The sequence below is a fragment of the Solea senegalensis genome, linkage group LG6, assembly GCF_019176455.1.
Source record: "Solea senegalensis isolate Sse05_10M linkage group LG6, IFAPA_SoseM_1, whole genome shotgun sequence".
NCBI classification, from domain to species: domain Eukaryota; kingdom Metazoa; phylum Chordata; class Actinopteri; order Pleuronectiformes; family Soleidae; genus Solea; species Solea senegalensis.
Window position 1 is genome coordinate 19,867,695 of NC_058026.1, and position 18,611 is coordinate 19,886,305.

The 18,611-nt window shown below is 40.1% G+C and overlaps 1 protein-coding gene across 1 annotated transcript in view; it reads left to right on the forward strand.

The window, feature by feature from the left end:
• The first annotated feature begins 227 nt into the window (after window positions 1-227).
• The window catches only part of grin2ab (glutamate receptor, ionotropic, N-methyl D-aspartate 2A, b), a 114,836-nt gene continuing 96,452 nt past the window's right edge, over window positions 228-18,611 (forward strand). The window contains exons 1-2 of the mRNA XM_044027448.1: window positions 228-359; window positions 1,425-1,640. Of these exons, the coding sequence (XP_043883383.1) occupies window positions 342-359; window positions 1,425-1,640 (234 nt within the window). The 5' untranslated portion in view covers window positions 228-341. The remainder of the gene's footprint in view (window positions 360-1,424; window positions 1,641-18,611) is intronic.

The window sequence follows — 18,611 nt, forward strand, 5'->3', positions numbered from 1 at the left end:
CCTCCTCCCCCCCTTTCACCTTCACCTCTTTTCCCCTTCCTTCTCCCGCGTCTCCAACCTTTCCATGGACGGCGACTGACATCTTTACCGGGAGGAATACTACACCTCTCCGCCGCTGTGGAGGGGGGAGGTCTCCAGAGGCAGACAGGTGGATTTATCCGTGTGCTGGTGTCTTGGTTTTGTTGCTGGGGGGGTGGGGTGGGGGGAAGGCACTGAATGGAGGAGAAACTAGTGGATTAATGTGACCAGAGGAGAGTCGTAGATGTGACTCCCACTCCTGCCGAGGGCACCCGAATGGAGTAACAGGCTGCAATGTCATCTCCACCTGGCCGCCTGGAGAGATGTGTCACGGGAATGGGGTGAGTGATGACACTGGATAATATTTGCATCATAGTGGACTGATGATTTCTGTGCTGTGAGTGAAACTCTCAGAGAGGGAGAGACGCTGGAGATGGAGCATCATTTTTGTTCTGGCGCACACTCTCCTCTCAAAGTGGAGCAGTGACGGGTGGTTTGTGTTCCTCTCTGCGCTTAGTCCGAGTCCGCGACACTCAACCTGCTGCTGCTGCTGCTACTGCGTGTCCTACATAACACGAGCTACATAGTCACAGAGTCAGAGAAGAGAGGAGCGTGAGGGGAATATTCGCTCAGGAGCCACAGGCTGTTTTTAACGCGCGCTCTCCCTCTTTCCAACCCCGAACACCCCGCTCGCTCTCTCACACACACGAAACGCATGCACACACGCACGCGCCGGTTTGTGCATCTATATCCTTATAAGGACTTTTTCATCTCATTGACTTCCATTCACTTGGACAGTCTAAACGAAGCCTTACCCAAAACCTTAACAATATCATCAATCACGAAACATTCAGCCCTATTAGGACCAGGATTTGGTCTCGATGAGGACTGGTGGTTCTGACTATAGCCCAGTGTTTATGCCAGAAATACACTTTTTATGGCATTCTCAGTGAGGACACATAGATGTATCCCCTCTCCCCCTTATCTTAACCATACCCATCCTAACCAAATGGCTAATCCCAGCCTTTAACATAACCTCAATCTAAACCTAATTCCAACCCCCACCCTGAAACCAAATCTGAACCCTAAAAGGACATTTTAAAGTTGTGAGGACCAGCAAAAAACTACTCACAAGGTCAACATGTCCTCCCAAAAATAGTTTTTTTTGTCCTCATCAGGCGTATTTATATAAATATACACACACATAAACAAATACACAAGTAATTCAAAGAGTTAGAATTTGAATGACTTTTGGTGAATTTAACGACATCATCATCAGCAGCAGCTTCAGTGTAGGCGCACAGTGGAATTCAACAAGTCTGCGCATTTGTCAAGCTGCACCTCAGTAAACATTAACAGACCTGTTGTTATAGTTCTCTTTTTCTTTTTCCCCCCCGGTTTTTCAGATCAATTTTGAACACTTTTCCTCTGGTTTAACTGACGCAGTGAGAAAGAATCAATATGCCAGTAGACGGTCAGGTCACGGCGGCTGCTGCCCGCACGGGCCCTCGCACCACCACGCCACTAAAACTCATCAGCATTCATCATACGGACTCCGAAGAAGAAGGCGCAAAACCCCCGCGACCGCAAACCTGCAGCAGCCACGCTTTGTGACACCGAAGGTAAGGAGAGGGGGACACGGGAGTGAGAGTGAGGGAGAGGAGGGAGAGGGAGAGGGAGGAGGAGGAGGACGCAGTGGCCGCGCGTCGCTGAGCGGCGCTGTTGCATCACATTCTCCTGCTGAGGAACGGCCATGTAATGAATTCATATCTCAAATTACGGTTTTCAGGCTTTTGAATGCAGTCACGTTGTGGAAACACATTTTCTTCCGTTTTCCTGCCGCTTCCCGTGCCAAGTCTGACACACCAAGTGTCTCCTCCTCCTTCTCCTCCTCCTCCTCCTCCTTCTCAGGGACACACAAGCACAGACAGATGTTGGATGTAACTATAAGTGCATGACTTATCAAAGTACTGTATAGGAGAGTGACATGACAGAGTATGGCACACACAATCCCACAAGTCAGGGTTTAGAGCCACATGTTTCCATCAGAGTCTGTGAAGAATGTCCTTCTTTATAAAAATGCTAAATACTGTGTGTGTGTGTGTGTGTGTGCGTGCTGCTTTCATCACAATCACGACCACTCACGCCTGTTCACCAGCCCCAGTGTAGTGATGTAGGGAACTATAGGGAGGGAGAGTGATGATGTGCTCAGCAGTAGCCTATTTTCTTGAATAGAGGGATGACACTAAAGGAGATCAACTCTGTGGGGCATCAATGCAAGCAGCGAGCTGTTGCTCTCTTCATTAATATAAATATCTTTTTGCAAAGCTGCAATGAATTCTGGGGTGGGGGGGTGATCTCATAATACCTTTTAAACCCACATAGTTTGCATACTTCTCTATTCGCTCTGCTTTTTTTTTTGTCCAGAGAGACTTTCCTGTTGTTAAAAACTGCTTAAACCAAGCTAAACAGAATCAGCAGCATCAAAATATTAAATTGTCAGTGCTGCGATGCACACGACGGAGACTCCAGCGTGACACAGTATAGTTGAAATGATGTGTCGAGATTCATCTCACTGAGCCGCTCACTGAAGCGTCTCTCCTCCATTGTTGGAGGAGCAGGTAGTGTAGTTCAGAACTCCTTGTCGACATGCGTGTCTCTGCAGGTAAAGCCATTTAATCCCTAACATTAAATGTGCTGAGCGCAACATGTTGTGCTGCCTTTAACAAGACGGCCCTCGTGAGATTGTTTTGATGGCACCTAAGTGGAGGTGGTGATATTCACAAAAAACATTCAGTTCTTTTTACTGTGATCTAAAAGATTTCATTCCTATTTTGCTCTGCTAAATGGAGTTTTTTTTCCCAGTGTACAAACATCTCTTTGGAGAGGATGTTGTGACATGTTTTTGTAGACATGAGGTCAAAGGTGAGTGCTCATATGACTCCAGCCTGATGGGTACGCTAAAATAAAAAAGGCTGCGACTACATTTGTACAACCAATGAGTGATTTTGAAGCCAAAACAAAGGAATCAAATGTTGAATTAGAAGACGACGGATGAAGTTTTTGTAACAGATGGGAAAAAATGTGTAAAAGTAGTTAATACTGATGATAAAGCAGTAAATAATGGATGATTAAATAAATTGATTAATCAGACTACCTCTGATTTAGGGCTACAACTAATGAAATCTCGATTTATAAAGTCATTGTTTGGCACTGTGTTTCCCAAACTGCTGATGCGTCTTTTATTATATTGAGAAAAGTTCCACAAAACGATTGCATGTGGAAAAACCTTGATCTTTTCCTTTGTGCCAAACCCAAGCGCAAGTTAATCACAGCCATAGACCCAATGCAAAAATTGGATGTAGTTTTCCACTTCTCTGGGTGAAGCTAATCAGGAAGTCAGAATATACTGAATAGCCACAAGAGGGCGACTCCACTGCTTGGAAAAAAAGTCAGTTTGCATGGAAGTCCATGGGTTGAGTCCACTTCTCACTTGCTTTATAATGTCATTAAACATTTTCTTGAGGAGTTAATGGTCTCAATCACTAGGTTGTTCATCAACAGACGATTGTGGATTTGGTAAAATTATGTTCCCATATAGAGTAGGGCTGAACAATTCACACATTTTATTCTACAGATGGAAGGGAACATCTTTGTTTCTAGCAGATCTGCACAAATATCACACCGTAATCCTTTTAAATATGTTTTTCAAATGAAAATGAGGATAATGATGTAACAATGACCATTCCCTCTTATCTGTCAACAATTATTGCAATTAGATATTTATTCAAAATCGATCAGCCCTAATTTATAGCAGATACTGTAGGAGTGGACACCAGTATGATTGACAGGAGTCTTGTTGCAGGTGACATTTGTGAATGTCTGGTTGCAAAACCTCAACGAAACACCAAGCAGTCAAACACACCATCACAGTGAGATGCACATTTGTAGATAAATAACATGGTTATGGCTCAGAAAACTGACACACATCTCTGGTTTGCAGCAGCTTATAGCAACACATGCTCCTGGTGAGTGGCTTTTAATAATGTGTTCAACAATCTTAGGGCTGGAGCCCAAAATTAGTCCTAAAATTAGAGTTTTTTTTTTATTGCCGTTGAACTGGTGGCTTTTACAGCAAATGATCCAAAAGTATTGCAATTATTTTTGCGCATTTACTGTGACACAGTCACATAAAAACGGCTTATCAGCAAAGTAGCTTTCCCTTAAAATAGTCTCTTTGGTCTTACTGAGCCGTAATGTTTTCAGGTATTTTTTTTTTTCTCGATGAGTTGTCTTGTGTAGCTCATTTTAAGATATTTCAGTCACACAGAAACCAACTAAGAATCCTCACATCTGCTCCTTTTCTTCTTTCTCCCTTTTTACTGCACAAATAGAGGGTTTTAGGTAGGAGGAAGAAGCATGCATGATTTCAGCTGAGAGCTTATGAAGAATAATTATGAAGATGCTTAAAAAGGGAAAAAGCCAAAGACCCTGTGGGTGGAATATGCACCTTCTTGCCCTGCATTGTAGCTGTATTTGTCCTGAAGGAGATATATTGACATATCCTGTGATAAGAGCTACAGCAAATAATCCCCTTCTCTGCACAGTGTCTTGGGTTGGAGCTCACCATCCACCAAAGCTGACAAACTGCTTATTTGGAGAAAGGAATAAACAAACGGGGAAAAAAAACGAAACAAAACCAAACAAACGATCAAAAAAAAAAACACACTAAGATGAAAAGTGATGGAGTTCTGCTCCGAGCATTAAACCAGAGCACGTGCAGTCACCAAGCCTCTGGCATGGCCTTTAGCTGTCATCTGCTGAGCGAGTGCTCTCTTTAAAGTCAATTAAACCTTCTACTATGCGTGTACTGCATTGCGTCAGATGATGTCGTCCCGAGAAGAGCCGACGCTGACATTTGCACTGACAAAACTGAACTCCTAATTGAACTCCCTCTTTCTTCACTGTCAGAGCGACGTAACGAGCCCTGCCCTCACACTTGGTGTCTTTGTACTTACAATCACAGGTCACGTGCTGCTCACATGAGCCTCGAGAAGATGAAAATGAGTGTTTTCATGTTCCTGTTCCCAGTAATTACCAGAGCAAAGCACTGAGTGACATATGATAATGAGTCATTTGACCCCTGCTGCTCTTTTTTTTTTTTTTTTATATGGATGTGCGATAGCGCGGCCTCATACACAAGTTAATAACCCAAAAAGCCTCTTATGAAACTGCTGTTTAATCATTTGATCAAAACTCAGTCAGGGATCTCATTTAATGAGTTAGTCGGCCATATTAAGTGATAATAAGCAGTGTTTGACTAATTCTAATTTTTAAAGTGCAATTTCTGGAATTGAGTTTTGTCATTGTGCTTCACATCAGCTCACTGGACCAACTCATAACCACAAAACACAATTCATAGGAGAAATTAGGGCTGCAACTAACGATTGTTTCATCTGTCACAAAATGTTGTCTAGTTTTCTCCACAAACCAAAATAATTTTTGTTATATGGAGCAAAGAAACCAGAAAATATTCAAATTGAAGGAGCTGAAACATCAGAGAACCAAAAAAAAAACACCTCAATAATCGATTAATTGCAGCCCTAATAGAAATGTTATCTGTGTTCATGTGATAATATTAAAGGTAGAGCTGGCACATTTTTTTGATCTCTGGATCAGTAATTCCATAATAACCTTTTAGCATAATGTAACTCAATTGATTTTGGAGAGACTGACATTTGTGCATTTTCCCAGTTTCCACTTAGCATTACAGGTTGGTATGTTACACAAATAGTGTTTCTGTAGTCAGATCTTGAGAGACGTACCGACATATCTGATCGATAGTGCTCCAGTTATTGGCACCCTTTCGTTGGTCCAGCTCCAGCAGCTAGAAAGATGTGTGTTCATTTGTCAACAGAATCATAACTTATGTGCGACGGTCGAGTAAAATGACCGTGTATTTACGTGCAGCCTGCAGATTTCTCTCACACATTAAAAGCTTATCTTCTTTTTGTGATAAACCAGCCACATGCCAAGAAGGAAGACTACAGAACGTTGGATGTCTTCCATCGTTTGTCTTTTTTGTGGAATTTATTGGCGAGCTGCAACGCGTCATCACGCTATGTTACGAAACTGACGCTGCCGTAAAAGATTCCTACGTACTTCACGTATCATACAAGACCTGAAGTCAGATCCAGATCCAAACGAGGCTTTAATCTGAAGTGTCACAGGAGGCTTTGACCAATCCCACGGCAGTTCTCTTTCTGTTCCTCTACATGGACTCTGCATTTAGGTTTCCTCTGGTAGAGTTGTTGCTCCTTTAGCACACACAACAACTGCTTGCAAAGAAACCTAAAAAGGAAAAAGAGACAGACAATAAAACGTGTCCGTATTAGAGAAGGAGAGACTTTCTCGGTTCATCTGGTATGTTTGAAATGAGTGTTCCTGTCCACGCTCACGATGAGGAGCTCACGAAAGGGGGTGGTGATCCCAAAAATTAAGTTTCAACTGCTTTCTTTCTACAACGGCTTTAATGTTTGATCATTTCAGTGTTAAAAAGCCGCAGCAGCATGTGCATTTCATGAAAAGTCTCTTCCAGTTCCAGCCCAAATTTAAAAAAACCAAAAACATTACTGATATAATTTAAGTAATCTTGTGACCAGCATTCATTTTTTCAAACCAGAGAAATAATCATTGTTATTGCTCCAGCTAGGATTTGGTTTTTAAAAATCAAATCAAATGATTGTGAGACTTGTATTTGTGCTTTTTGTCACTTTGAGGGAGATGTTTTTTGATATTGTGATTTCAGGGAGACTTTAGAGACAGGACAGGCAAAGATATGTCCACCTGTACACCTACAGCCAGAATCAAAAGCTAAATTCCGTGTTACTATTTTAAATTTTTAAATCTTTCAAAACAGTCTCTCCTCCCAATATAGCCCTGCTGCAGACAGATGGAGTAACTGGGTTATTAATAAAATGGCCTTTTGAACCTTTACATTTTTTATGAGTAGCTTTGAATCATGTTCTTATGAGGAGTTATTACTTCTAGATTATGTTGGCTTTTCAATAGCACCTTGAATGCCTTGACGTTCTTGTTGCAACCGCTAAAGTCTCACGGTACGTCCATTCTCGTTTCCTCCATTATCCTGTCTAACTAATATTATTTGTTCGACGCAAGATAAATGTTAAAAGGGTGTTAATAATTTACGAGTCGTACGGAGGCCTGTAGTCCTTGTCTGTCATCTCTGAACAAAGTAGTGTTGCCAACAAGCTACAATGTAGGGATCGCAACTCATCAATTATTTTAAAAGCTGCATTAATCGGAATTTTTTGGCCACTTGACAGCAACAACAAGCTGTAAACACAACACTGACAAATTATCACCTTGTAAATTTGTTAACACAAATGTGTCAGCAGACAATTGCTTATTTACACACCCAGGCATGGAACAACGTGAGCTTTCATTCTCTAACGCAGCCATTCCCAAACGTAATCCATATTTGAAAGGTTTAGCTTCACAACAAAGTACGACATCATCCATCAACACAATTTACATTAAGTGCAAATACGGAAATGTCAGAGCTGTATGCTGACCGGTTGACACTGGATACTAAAACTGTCACAATATTAAACCCAACGGCCACATGAAGAAGCCTTCAACAGGCAGAGCCTATCACTTGCATATCCTTCAAAAGATACATAAGTATTAAAATCAATAACATAAATAAATAATTTGCAGGTGAATTCTGTGATGGGACTAATAAGGTGACACCTGCTGTACTCGGTCAGACAAGAGTAAATTATTCCTTTTAAGTGTTTCTTAAAATCTCTTGGACATATTTTTATATTAATTTAATATTTATTGGAGCTGTGTATCGTAAAAACAGCTGCTGCTGATAGATGTTGGAAAGGAGGCTGATGAAAACAGAGAGACTGTAAGTTGGCCAACTGGCAAACCACAAACAATGACAGAGAAGACTTAAAGCTTGGGTTTGTAACTGTGGACACACGAGCCATAGCAGGCTCTCACCCCTCCAATCAACCCTCTAGTCAAAGCTCTCAGTTTTGGATGCTGGGAATCTTGGCTGCACTTGGTCGGGTTCCATGTTGTAACATCGTCTACACTGATGGTGACCCTTTCCCCCTCTTTTTTCCTCAATCATTGTTGACTTTTGGTACAGATATAACAGATAAAAGATATAACGAAACATATTACTGACTCTAGATTTAAATGATTCATAAAGAACTGGAGAGTTGGGTGAGCAAACAACACCAACACACGTCAAGCCAAACTCTAGCCGCCTTTGCGTGCTGCCATGCGTGCAGCAATCTCCTCGTCCGCCCACCGTCTGTGGTTGTCTTCCATTCTTTTATCGAAGTTCTTTCACTGTGTCAGTCGCTTAACGCACCTCCATTTAACTTCCGTCTCGCCAGATCTTTGTCATTGTTGTTGTCGACCGAGACGTTCTGATTGAAACAGATCTGTCAAAATCCGATTCGAAACCATTCGAAACCACCGCTGCATGTGGTTTAAATCAGCTTTGGAAAAATCAAGCTAGATACAATCTGGATATGCTTGTCCAACTTTTGCCCCAGTGACAGCAGATTTGTATCTGGATCAACACATAACATGACTACATACACATAAACACAGAGGTTTAGGGGTTTAGTTACACTTTAACTGTGATAAATCAGTGGTCACTGTTAAAACTAACTCTCCTTTGATGTCACTGTTCATCTTTCAGTTGAAAGCTTGAGGCTTTTTAAGATGGTGGATGTTTCATTTTGGATTGTAACCCCCACTGAGCCCATTTGAATACTGTGCTTTTGAATTAGCTTGATTAGTATTAAGCACAACATGTGGCTTTGAGAGTGAGAACATTTGCAGCTTCCCAGGAGGCTGAGTTGTTTCCTTACCTGATGCCTTTTGTACTTCGTCAATCTGAGGATTTTGCCAAGCTCAAAAAGAGGCTTAGGATTGTCTGAGTGTGGCGAACCGGACGCTGACAGTTTGCCCAACTTAACACCCAAAAGCCATTTTCTAATTTCATGCTTTTTACAGACAACAGACTTTGGTTCAGACTGATTTAACACTGTCCCAGTTAAAACATCTTGAGCTTTTTAAATCCAATTTGATTCAGTTTTCCACGAGGAACAAACCAGTCAAATATATTTCAGCACTTTCTGGGATAATTGTACGTGACTGAGGTCTTACTGATTCCATGGAAGATGGTTAACACTCTCATGAATCTGCATCTTACACACGTGTTACCGAGATGATTAATCCATTTTCTTTTTCACTCTGAAGCAGACATTATTATACCCGAGGAGATGATACATGCACAGGAAGGTTTTCTATGGAGCTGCACAATCATATACTCCTGTCACCCCATCACTCTGTTGGCAACAGTTATCCTCTTGATAAGCCCGTAGCTACACAATGAAAGAGGGAGTCTGGCACTGTGAGCTCAGTCCTAACTCTGCCAATGATGTAAAGTCAGCAGTCAGCGCGTTGCATACTGTAATGATCTGCCCTTTAAAGGAACATCTGAAGAGGCTCTCCAGTCGTTTGTTAAATTTGATTTTTTGTTTTGATATGAGTGGATGTTTTACGTCTTTGTCTGCTCTGCTGCTTTTTTTGTCCTTTTTTCTGCCACTCTGATGTGTCCCACCTGTGTCCTGTTGTGTATTTGTTCTTTTTGCCCCCGGTCATCTTTGTCAGTTCACGAGTTCATCTCAGCAATCTTACCTCATCTGTTCAGCTCTCCAAAGGCCAGGACACGCCAAGCCAGCCGCCGGCCATTTGGCCATCGATAAGTGTTGATTAGTGCTGTTGGGCCACCTCGGTGTCTTGTTACCCATATGTTTGCTCTTGAAGGTGAACCATTGGTGTTTTTTCTGCCAGTTCAGCATATTGACGCACTGGTGAAAGCAAAATCTATTTGATTGGTTGTCCGCTACATGAAGTATTGCAAGTGCAGGAAAAACGAAAGTGACAAAACCAAAATAGAAACAGCAACAGTCTATTCTCATTCTCATGTTATTCATCGATCACCTCGAGAATTAAAGTAGCCAATTAAATGATCTCCAAATGTATGCTTTGTAACAAATCCAGTAAGACAGAGCAGTTAATAGATTTAATGAATTCATTCAAATTAATGTTTTTGGAAGATTTGATTTTAATTAAAATCGATTTCTCTTTAACTTTCACGGCCGTTCCCCATTGAGCGTCCGTAGTTCATGGTGGTGCAGCCTTGCAGCTCATTCCACCCGTTATTTCCTCAGAGAGCTTATCAAAATGGCAGCAAGAAGTGATGACCTGCCCCCCCCCGGGTTTGGTTGTGCAGCATCAGACATAAAAGAAAACATCAGTTTTGCGATCGGAACTAAAGGCAGGTTTGTGTTTGGTTGCAATTTAACCCCAATGGCAAATATTCATGTTTAGGATTTTATAGTTACAATAAATCTGTGTTTTTAAATGTGTTTTTTTAAGGAGGAAAACAAAACTTACGCCCTAATATCCAGATATAGTTGTTAATATCACATGTGCATGGGGCGTTGCAAAATCTGTCTATAAGCGCACACTTTCAAGTGGCAACCAAGTTTTTCAGTTTCACTTGTGTCATCTTGTTTCTTGAAAGCAGAATAAAACATGTTCTCACTACATTAAGCCTGTAGAGGAATATCAAATCTGACCTGATTTTAAAAATGTGGGGTCTAGATTCCAGGGATTTGGGATCTCACAGAAACTTGTGTGATTTAATATGACTTCAGAGTATAAACAGACACGGAGGCGGACTGTCGGCGTCGTCAGTTCTTAGCTGTTGTGTGTGCGATGTTTTGTGCTGACAAATGCTAAAAACTGTGGATGAAGTCACGGCTGAGAAGGCGGTTATCATGTTATTTGTTTCCCAGTCAACTCACTGTCATTGGTTATTGGGGGGTTCTGTTCGCGCTCCTCACCGTCATGTCGTAAATATCAAACATATTTAATACCTAAGTTTTGAAATAGTGAAGACTCTGGTGCGTCAGATGACGTTAAAATCACATCTGTTAAACCCTCACACTATTGAATAATTTGGCCAGATAATCTGTTCAAACCAGCCTAAAATCGTGAGGCACCCATGATTGTCAGGGCCAAATCCAGGACAATTATCATCTGGTGTTGGGGCAGGTTTTTACAAACTGTCCTGCACCCGGTCCTGCGAAAAGCTTGTGTAATGTGTGAAAAATAATAACAGCTGCAGGTTCAGCTACATGTGAAAATGAACTAAACGCGGACGGGCAGCGTGTGGTAACAAAAGTATAATTGAATTTTCATAATGAAATACATTTTAAATTGTGCACTATAAAATAAATCACTCATATCTCACCAAAATTGCTTTTAAATTTAAATTTGTATTGAAAATATACGAGTAAAAACAAAGCAGGTCAGTATGAGAGCCTGTGTGTTTTTAATCACAGTTATTTGCAGCGCTTGCGTTATTTTTAATGTGTGATATAATATTTGTGTATGTTTATTGTGTTCATACTTCTAGACACAGGTTAGCAAATGAAGACTTGCTACTGTACATCTGTGCGTCTCTTTCATGTCAGGATCATGAGCTGATGTCAGAAATGTGACATATATAATATACATAAATGTGGCTCACAATGAAAAGTCCTCATGAGTTGACTAAAAATATCTAAATACGTCTAAATCTCAAGTTTTTTTGACACTCAAGCTCACGTTATTATTTATTACCAATCCAGTGAAAGTTGTCTATGCTCCTTTCTCTTAGATTGGAGTAATTCAGTGTTTTATATTTATTTATTTTCTCCACCCCAGTCTAAGGCTTCTGTCTCTTGTCTCTAATTTGTACAAACACAGCACCGATGAGACTTCCTGGAGGACTGACTCTGCCTTTATTGATTTAGCTGTAGATTTTGTTTTGCGTGTTATTTATCTGTGTATCACAGTTTAATTGCAGTCTAAACAGTACTATAAATAAATGATTTCTACTTTAATTATCTAATTGCAGTAACCTTACATCTTTAATTGCATTTTTAAAAATAAACTGCAGGCTTGGATTTTAATGATACACAGTGACGATAAAGTAGATTTTTTATATTCACATCCCAGTGATCATTTTAGGATATATGCTGTACACACTGATTGTAAATACGTAAACAAAACATGGACAGTTACATTATGTAGAACATAATATGTTTCCTAATCTAAAATGTATGTTTTTATATTCCAGTAATAATCCCTAATAATGTCATTAACCCAGGAACTACAAATACAATAAAAGAGTCGTCTGGACTAGAATGTTGAAAACTATTTGACAGCAAGATATAAGGGACCTTGATCATCCAGGAGGAAATGAGAATGTTACTGTTTTTCCATAAAAGTATCAACACTCCATGTCAGTTTCTCGCCAGTTTTCATCATTATTTTTCGTAAATGATCTTTTGCCAAGAACTGAAACGCACAGGCCAAACATGTTCATAAAACAGCCCCATATCATCTAAAATATATTACTCCAGGTGTACGGTAATGGTCCCTCCGGTGCTGGCGACAGGTGCTGTCCCAGCCAGATGGGTCATTCAGTGATGTGGGAACATCCGATGCTTCTGTTTCTCTCTGCCAAGTGTAGTTTTTAATGGCAATGAGCAAAACATCAAAAAGCATATATTGACCAGTCACTGGCGCCAGAGATGAATGATCAATGATAGATGTTTTGAAAAGCAGCCATTGAAAATATGTCTTGACCGCAACCTAATTCCTTAAAATTGCATCGTGATATATTATGTAAGAAACTATGAGGTTTTTCCTCAAAGTCCAATTGCCCTATAAAACATATGGGGGAACAAAAAAAAAATGGTACAGTATGAGTCGTATCCAGATGCATTTTTAAACAGTGTGGAACAGAACTGGGGAAGCAAAGGATTTTTGTGTTTTAGTCTCACTGCTTGAGGACAATGAGGAGATATACTGTATTTTTTACATCCCTTTTGAAATGTACAAGCGATTGTGTGTGAGTGTTTAATTGATTACGTTTTTATTACATGTATTTGGCTCCTGAGTTAGAGTAAGGCATTGGGAAAATCTATACCTGTGTTGCCATAGAGGTTCAATACTATTCACTTTTATTATGGTGATGTAATCTCAAAGCACTTAACATAGCAAGGTCAAGACTGCACAATATAAAGAGAAACCGTCCACACAATAAGCACTTGAATGGAGTGGAGAGGGAAAAACTCTCTTTTTAAAGGAAGAAATCATTGGTTGGATAAAAAAAAAGTGGAAGGAGTATTCCTGGAGACTGGAGATGGAAGGCTATTGAATAGTCAACAGGGTTCAAGTCCACTGGTTGCAAGTTTTAGTGAATTTATTCAGGAAGTGTATGATAAAATGATTTCTTATTTTTAGGGCTGGGAGATCCATCATCCATCCATTTTCTACCACTTTATCCTCCACAGGCGGGTCGCTGGGTTGCTGTGCCAATCTCAGCTGACATAGGGCGATAGGCCCTGGACAGTTTGCCAGTGGGCTGGGAGATACGGGAAAACATCTTATTTTTATGTCATTCGATATCGATATAAAAATCCTGAAAACATGCATTCATCTCAGACATTTAGATAAAATCTCAATATTTAACAGAGGAGTCGGGTGTATTTAGCGACAGCACTGCTGAACGCTGGCGTTTGTGAGCCGAATCATAACCTGTTCAGCCGTATTTCAGTTCAGTGACACGGTCTGCACACTGGTCATGCAGGAAGTACTGAACTAATCTTTTTAATGAACTGGTTCTAATGATTCAGTACAGTCAAAACAACTGCAGTACTTTACTTATCACAAGTTTGTGTTGTGTTTAAAAAGACGAAACAGTAGTTTCGTGCAGCCGTGCTATGAAGACCCGTTGAGGAGGCACCTTAGTAATGCAAAACAACACGGCTGATACCAAACCGAGTAGAGTAGAGCCGAGTAGTGCTAGAACTGAAAATGGAAAAGCACCATTTCTTTACATTATGATGTATTTAGTTGCAGTTTATCCTTTAACTTAATACTTTTGTTATATTCTCTTCTAAACTCTACGGCAGTGTTTCTCAGGCCTGGTCCTGGGCTCTTTGATGTTTCCCTGCTCCAGCACACCTGATTCAAATGAATGGCTCGTTAGCGGGCTTCTGCAGCGCTTGTTAACGAGCTGATCATTTGTATCAGGTGTGTTGAAGCAGGGAAACATCAAGAACATGCAGGGCAGTGGGTTCCGAGGACCAGGATTGAGCATCACTTCTTCATGAGACGGCACAGAATAGAGGTTTTTTTCACTGGTGATTGGACAAATGCGGCAAAATTGTCACCTTCAGGAGAAAGAGACGAAAGGTAAGAGGGCATGCGACACTTTGACAGTTTGTCATTGTGGCAAATCATTTAATTCAGCTGGTGATTAGTTGTTTGTCCCAGAATTTTCCCTAAAAACAACATTTACCAGTACCTTTATCTCCTTAATTTCTTATATCAACACAGTCTTTAGAGAAGAAAAATCACTCAATTAATAAAAGTCTCCACTTTCATCAATAATGGATGGTTAAAGAGATTGGTGCACATGTCATGCATGAAAATGAGAACAAATTCAGTTTTTGGTTAAAAATTAAAAGGGAAATTCATTCCATCATTACATCAGACTGTCTAATGTGGCTTGCCAACGATTGTCTACAACCACCCTGTGTCATTTTAATGTTTTAGGTCCTTTCAATAATTGAAAGCTAGAAAAATCACATAGTATATTCATAAGGATTGCCAAGTCTCTTACTGTGTTATATCCTCTCAACCCTAGTTTTTTTACATTCTGCTTTCTGGTTATCATAAAAATGTAATTACTATTAATTTACTTGTTAAACAAAGAAATGTTTCATATTGTGCAAATGATCAGCTGTTTTTTTGCCTGGTCAAATTTAAAGTTTAGTTCCATGTTACATATGTTGACATAATTATTTGCAGTGTAAATATTTACATTTGAAACCTTACAATTAACTCCCAATTTACATCCTTAATGCAGTGAAAACCAATGCTAATATAAAGTTAAATGGTGTCCATTGAGCTCCCTCACAGTTTCGCCTCACGTCATCTTTCCAAGGTCGAAACCACAGCCGAAACTCTCAAAGCTTTGGCACAGCTTCATAATAACTTAATTATTATGACCGCGCTCACCTTTTCCTGCCCCACTGTCGCCCTCTGATTTACAGAAATTGTTCCTGTACATTCTGCCGCATAAAAACAAATACCCACAATGTTAAACACATTAACCCACACACTGCAGTTCCCAAACCAATCCAGGAGTGTTCACGTTCTGGCATTTTTCAAATGTTTGTCATTTTTAGTGCCAATCAAATATGAATGACTGAATTTTTGCAGACATTTTTCTCGTCCCTTGATTCACAACCATTCAAAAAAAAAAGAAAAGAAGATGAACGTTGTCAAACGTTTGTCCCTCACCAACACATGTACACACATTCTTCTGTATTGCTAAAATTTTGATGTGGAACAAGGCTGTTGGGCTGTTAAAAGAGAAGTTACATCAGTGTTAAACAAATACAAATACAACATGTCAAACATGGCCTTTCCGCCACACTCTGCTGTTGAATCGAGATGAAAAATATGTTTTGCAGTTCACTCTCTGTGTGGGTGGATAATGATACACGCTGTGCTATCATAAATGCAGAGCAATCTTAAGAAACTATCAACTCTGTTGCTCCAAGGTCAGAAAAATGAGCGAGAATATCTGAATACAATTATTTATAGAAGATGCACTGCAATTGCGCTACATTTGGTTCCATTATGGTACGTCCGTAGTTGTAGTAGAGATAAAATGTCATTAATGTTTGAAATTTGAATATTTGTATTTACTTGTTGATCAGTACTGACAACATTCTCAGTGTCTACATTAATCTAAGGTAGCAGCAAAATATCTTTGTTAAATGCAGGGGATTTGATTTCTGGATTAGATATGTATGGATTATTATGATTTCATTCATTTTTAAGCCACATGTCAGACTGTGTTAGAAACAGAGTGAGTTGACATAGGGAGAGTTAGTTCCATCATTGTCCCAGGTGTTTCCACACTTCATTAACCACCGTAAAGCGGTAGACAGACATTCAATGCCTGCCATTAAGGAACATTAGAAAACATAGATCATTTTAACAAAAAAATTAGAATTAAATGACAACTGCGTCTAACCAATATACAAATATCTTATAGGATATACATAAAACATAACACATGATCTCTAAATTCCATGAGGGAATACTATCTAGACTTCTCATACCCTTTTAAAATACTAGGAGCTGCGAGCTCTCCCAAGTAAAATCTATAATCTAATAGAATATGACATGATTGCACCTCGACTGGAAGCCAGTGAAGTGCAAAGAGCTGACACCTGCCAACACGACTCTAAGCTGAGGAAGACTCTGACCAGTTTGTTTTGTGGCTGTAGTGAGTAACTTTTTAAATATAAACTAATATCTGCTACATTCAAACCACTGTCAATGAGTTCATACAATGATGGTAAAGCCTTGGATTGTGGACAGTCATCCTTTTTGGAAGCTGAGCAGGCTCACCTAAGCAGGCTTATTTTAGCAGGCTCACTTAAGCGGGCTCACCTAGAGATGCTCATCTAAGCAGGCTCACGTAAGTAGGCTCATGTTGGCAGGCTTATCTAAGTACGCTCATCTAAGCAGGCTTATTTTAGCAGACTTACCGAAGCAGGCTTACCGGAGTAGGCTTACTGAAGCAGGCTCACCTAAGAAGGCTTTTCTTAGCAGACTCATCTAAGTTGATTTATCTTAGCAAGCTCACCTGAGCAGGCTTATATTAGTGGGTTGACCTAAGCAGGCTTATCTTAGTGGGCTCACCTAAGAAGACTTTTCTTAGCAGACTCATCTAAGAAGACTTATCTTAGCAGGCTCACCTTAGCAGGCTCACTGTTTGACAGTAAAACAAAGCGGCAGCAGGAGAAGACGTGTCCGTCTCACAGCAGCTTCTCTGTCACTCACTGCAGACACTCAGTTCAGTGCTCTTGCACTTAACCCAATAAAGCTTTAAAGTTTCCTTATTACATGAATATATTGCATTGTTTCAAGATACAGTGTGTAAGACTTAGTGACATCTAATGGTGACAGTGTTGATTGCAGCAAACACCTGCTCCACTCACTCCTCCCTTTCCCAAACATGTCAGGAAACTATGGTTGCCTTTGTATATCAGAGGATGTAAACACTGTTTCACAACTCTCTCCCTTCTTAAACTTGCACACTTTCCCCTGTTTCTTTCCTTTCTGTTGGTTTATGCATCACGTTCATTCAGGCAGAGCTGATCTTTTTAGTTAGCACAGTCAGCATCTGCTTTAGCTTAGCTGTTCGTTCAATCTGCCAAGCAAGCAACTAAAGCAAGGTCATTTCCAAATGTACATATAAAAGGTTAATTTTAAAACAACAGCAAAACAACAAGTTTTATTTTAAAGCAATCATTCACAAACATACTTATAGGTAGTCCAGTCAATTTCTGCCAATAAACCCTCCCAAATGTTACATGCTGGATCAGTGGTTGTGTAGGGCAACCTGGTCATTAGTCTAAGGCCATGGTTCCCAACCTGGGGGGAGGGGGGTTCAGAGTGTCACTGCTCTGAGTTTATGAGGTTAATATAATTATATTTGTGCATCCCAATCAGACACTCCACTTGATAATTAGAAGTCAGTATAATCAAAATAAAAAATAAAATTTTTTGGGTCCACCTTCCAATTTATAAGCTATGTATCACCAACAACAGATCACGTTCCTGTTGTCTGAGAAACGTTAAAGTACAAAGACTCACCGGGATCAAAAGAACATAAGGCAATACCTTGATTTTGATTTAATTGAAGCACAGGACAGTTTTTATCTATATACATTGTGAGAATAGGAACAAAAACCTAAAACTGCTGTTTATTTTTGCATCTAAACGTTTTACTTTATTCTTTTTTGTGTGCATGCCCTGGACAGAGGTTCGGGGTGGGGGGCCTGGTTTGTCCTGGACACAAGCAAGGGGGGCTTCAAGGACAAAAGGTTGGAAACCACTGGTCTAAGGTATAAGGTTTTTTTTAGTCTAAGGTAAAAGGGTTTACCATCCATGGCTTGGGGTCCATGAAATGAAAGGAGAGGTGAAATATACAGACTTCTGGATGCTTTCAATGACTAAAGTTAAGCTGCGCTGGAAAACAAATGGCATGGCAGTGATGACCAGCTGAAAGAATGGGGTTACTGCACAGATAAAGTCTGTCAAACCAAACTGCCGGCTGCATCGGCAGCATCCAAAGACATGGAACCAGATCTTCACTGTATTTTGAACAAAGCTGTGACTAAAGTTAATTTTGTGAAGTTGAAGATACTGAGAACTTTGCGGGGAGATAAATGCTGGATATGACACACTGCTATATGACTCTGAACTCTGATGGCTCTCTTGTTGTAAAGTTTTGCAGCAGCTGTTTGAAGTAGCAGAGATAACAACATTTTACAACATTTATGGGGAGAAAGAGGAGTAAACGTAATGCTTAATCAATGCTAGGATTATGA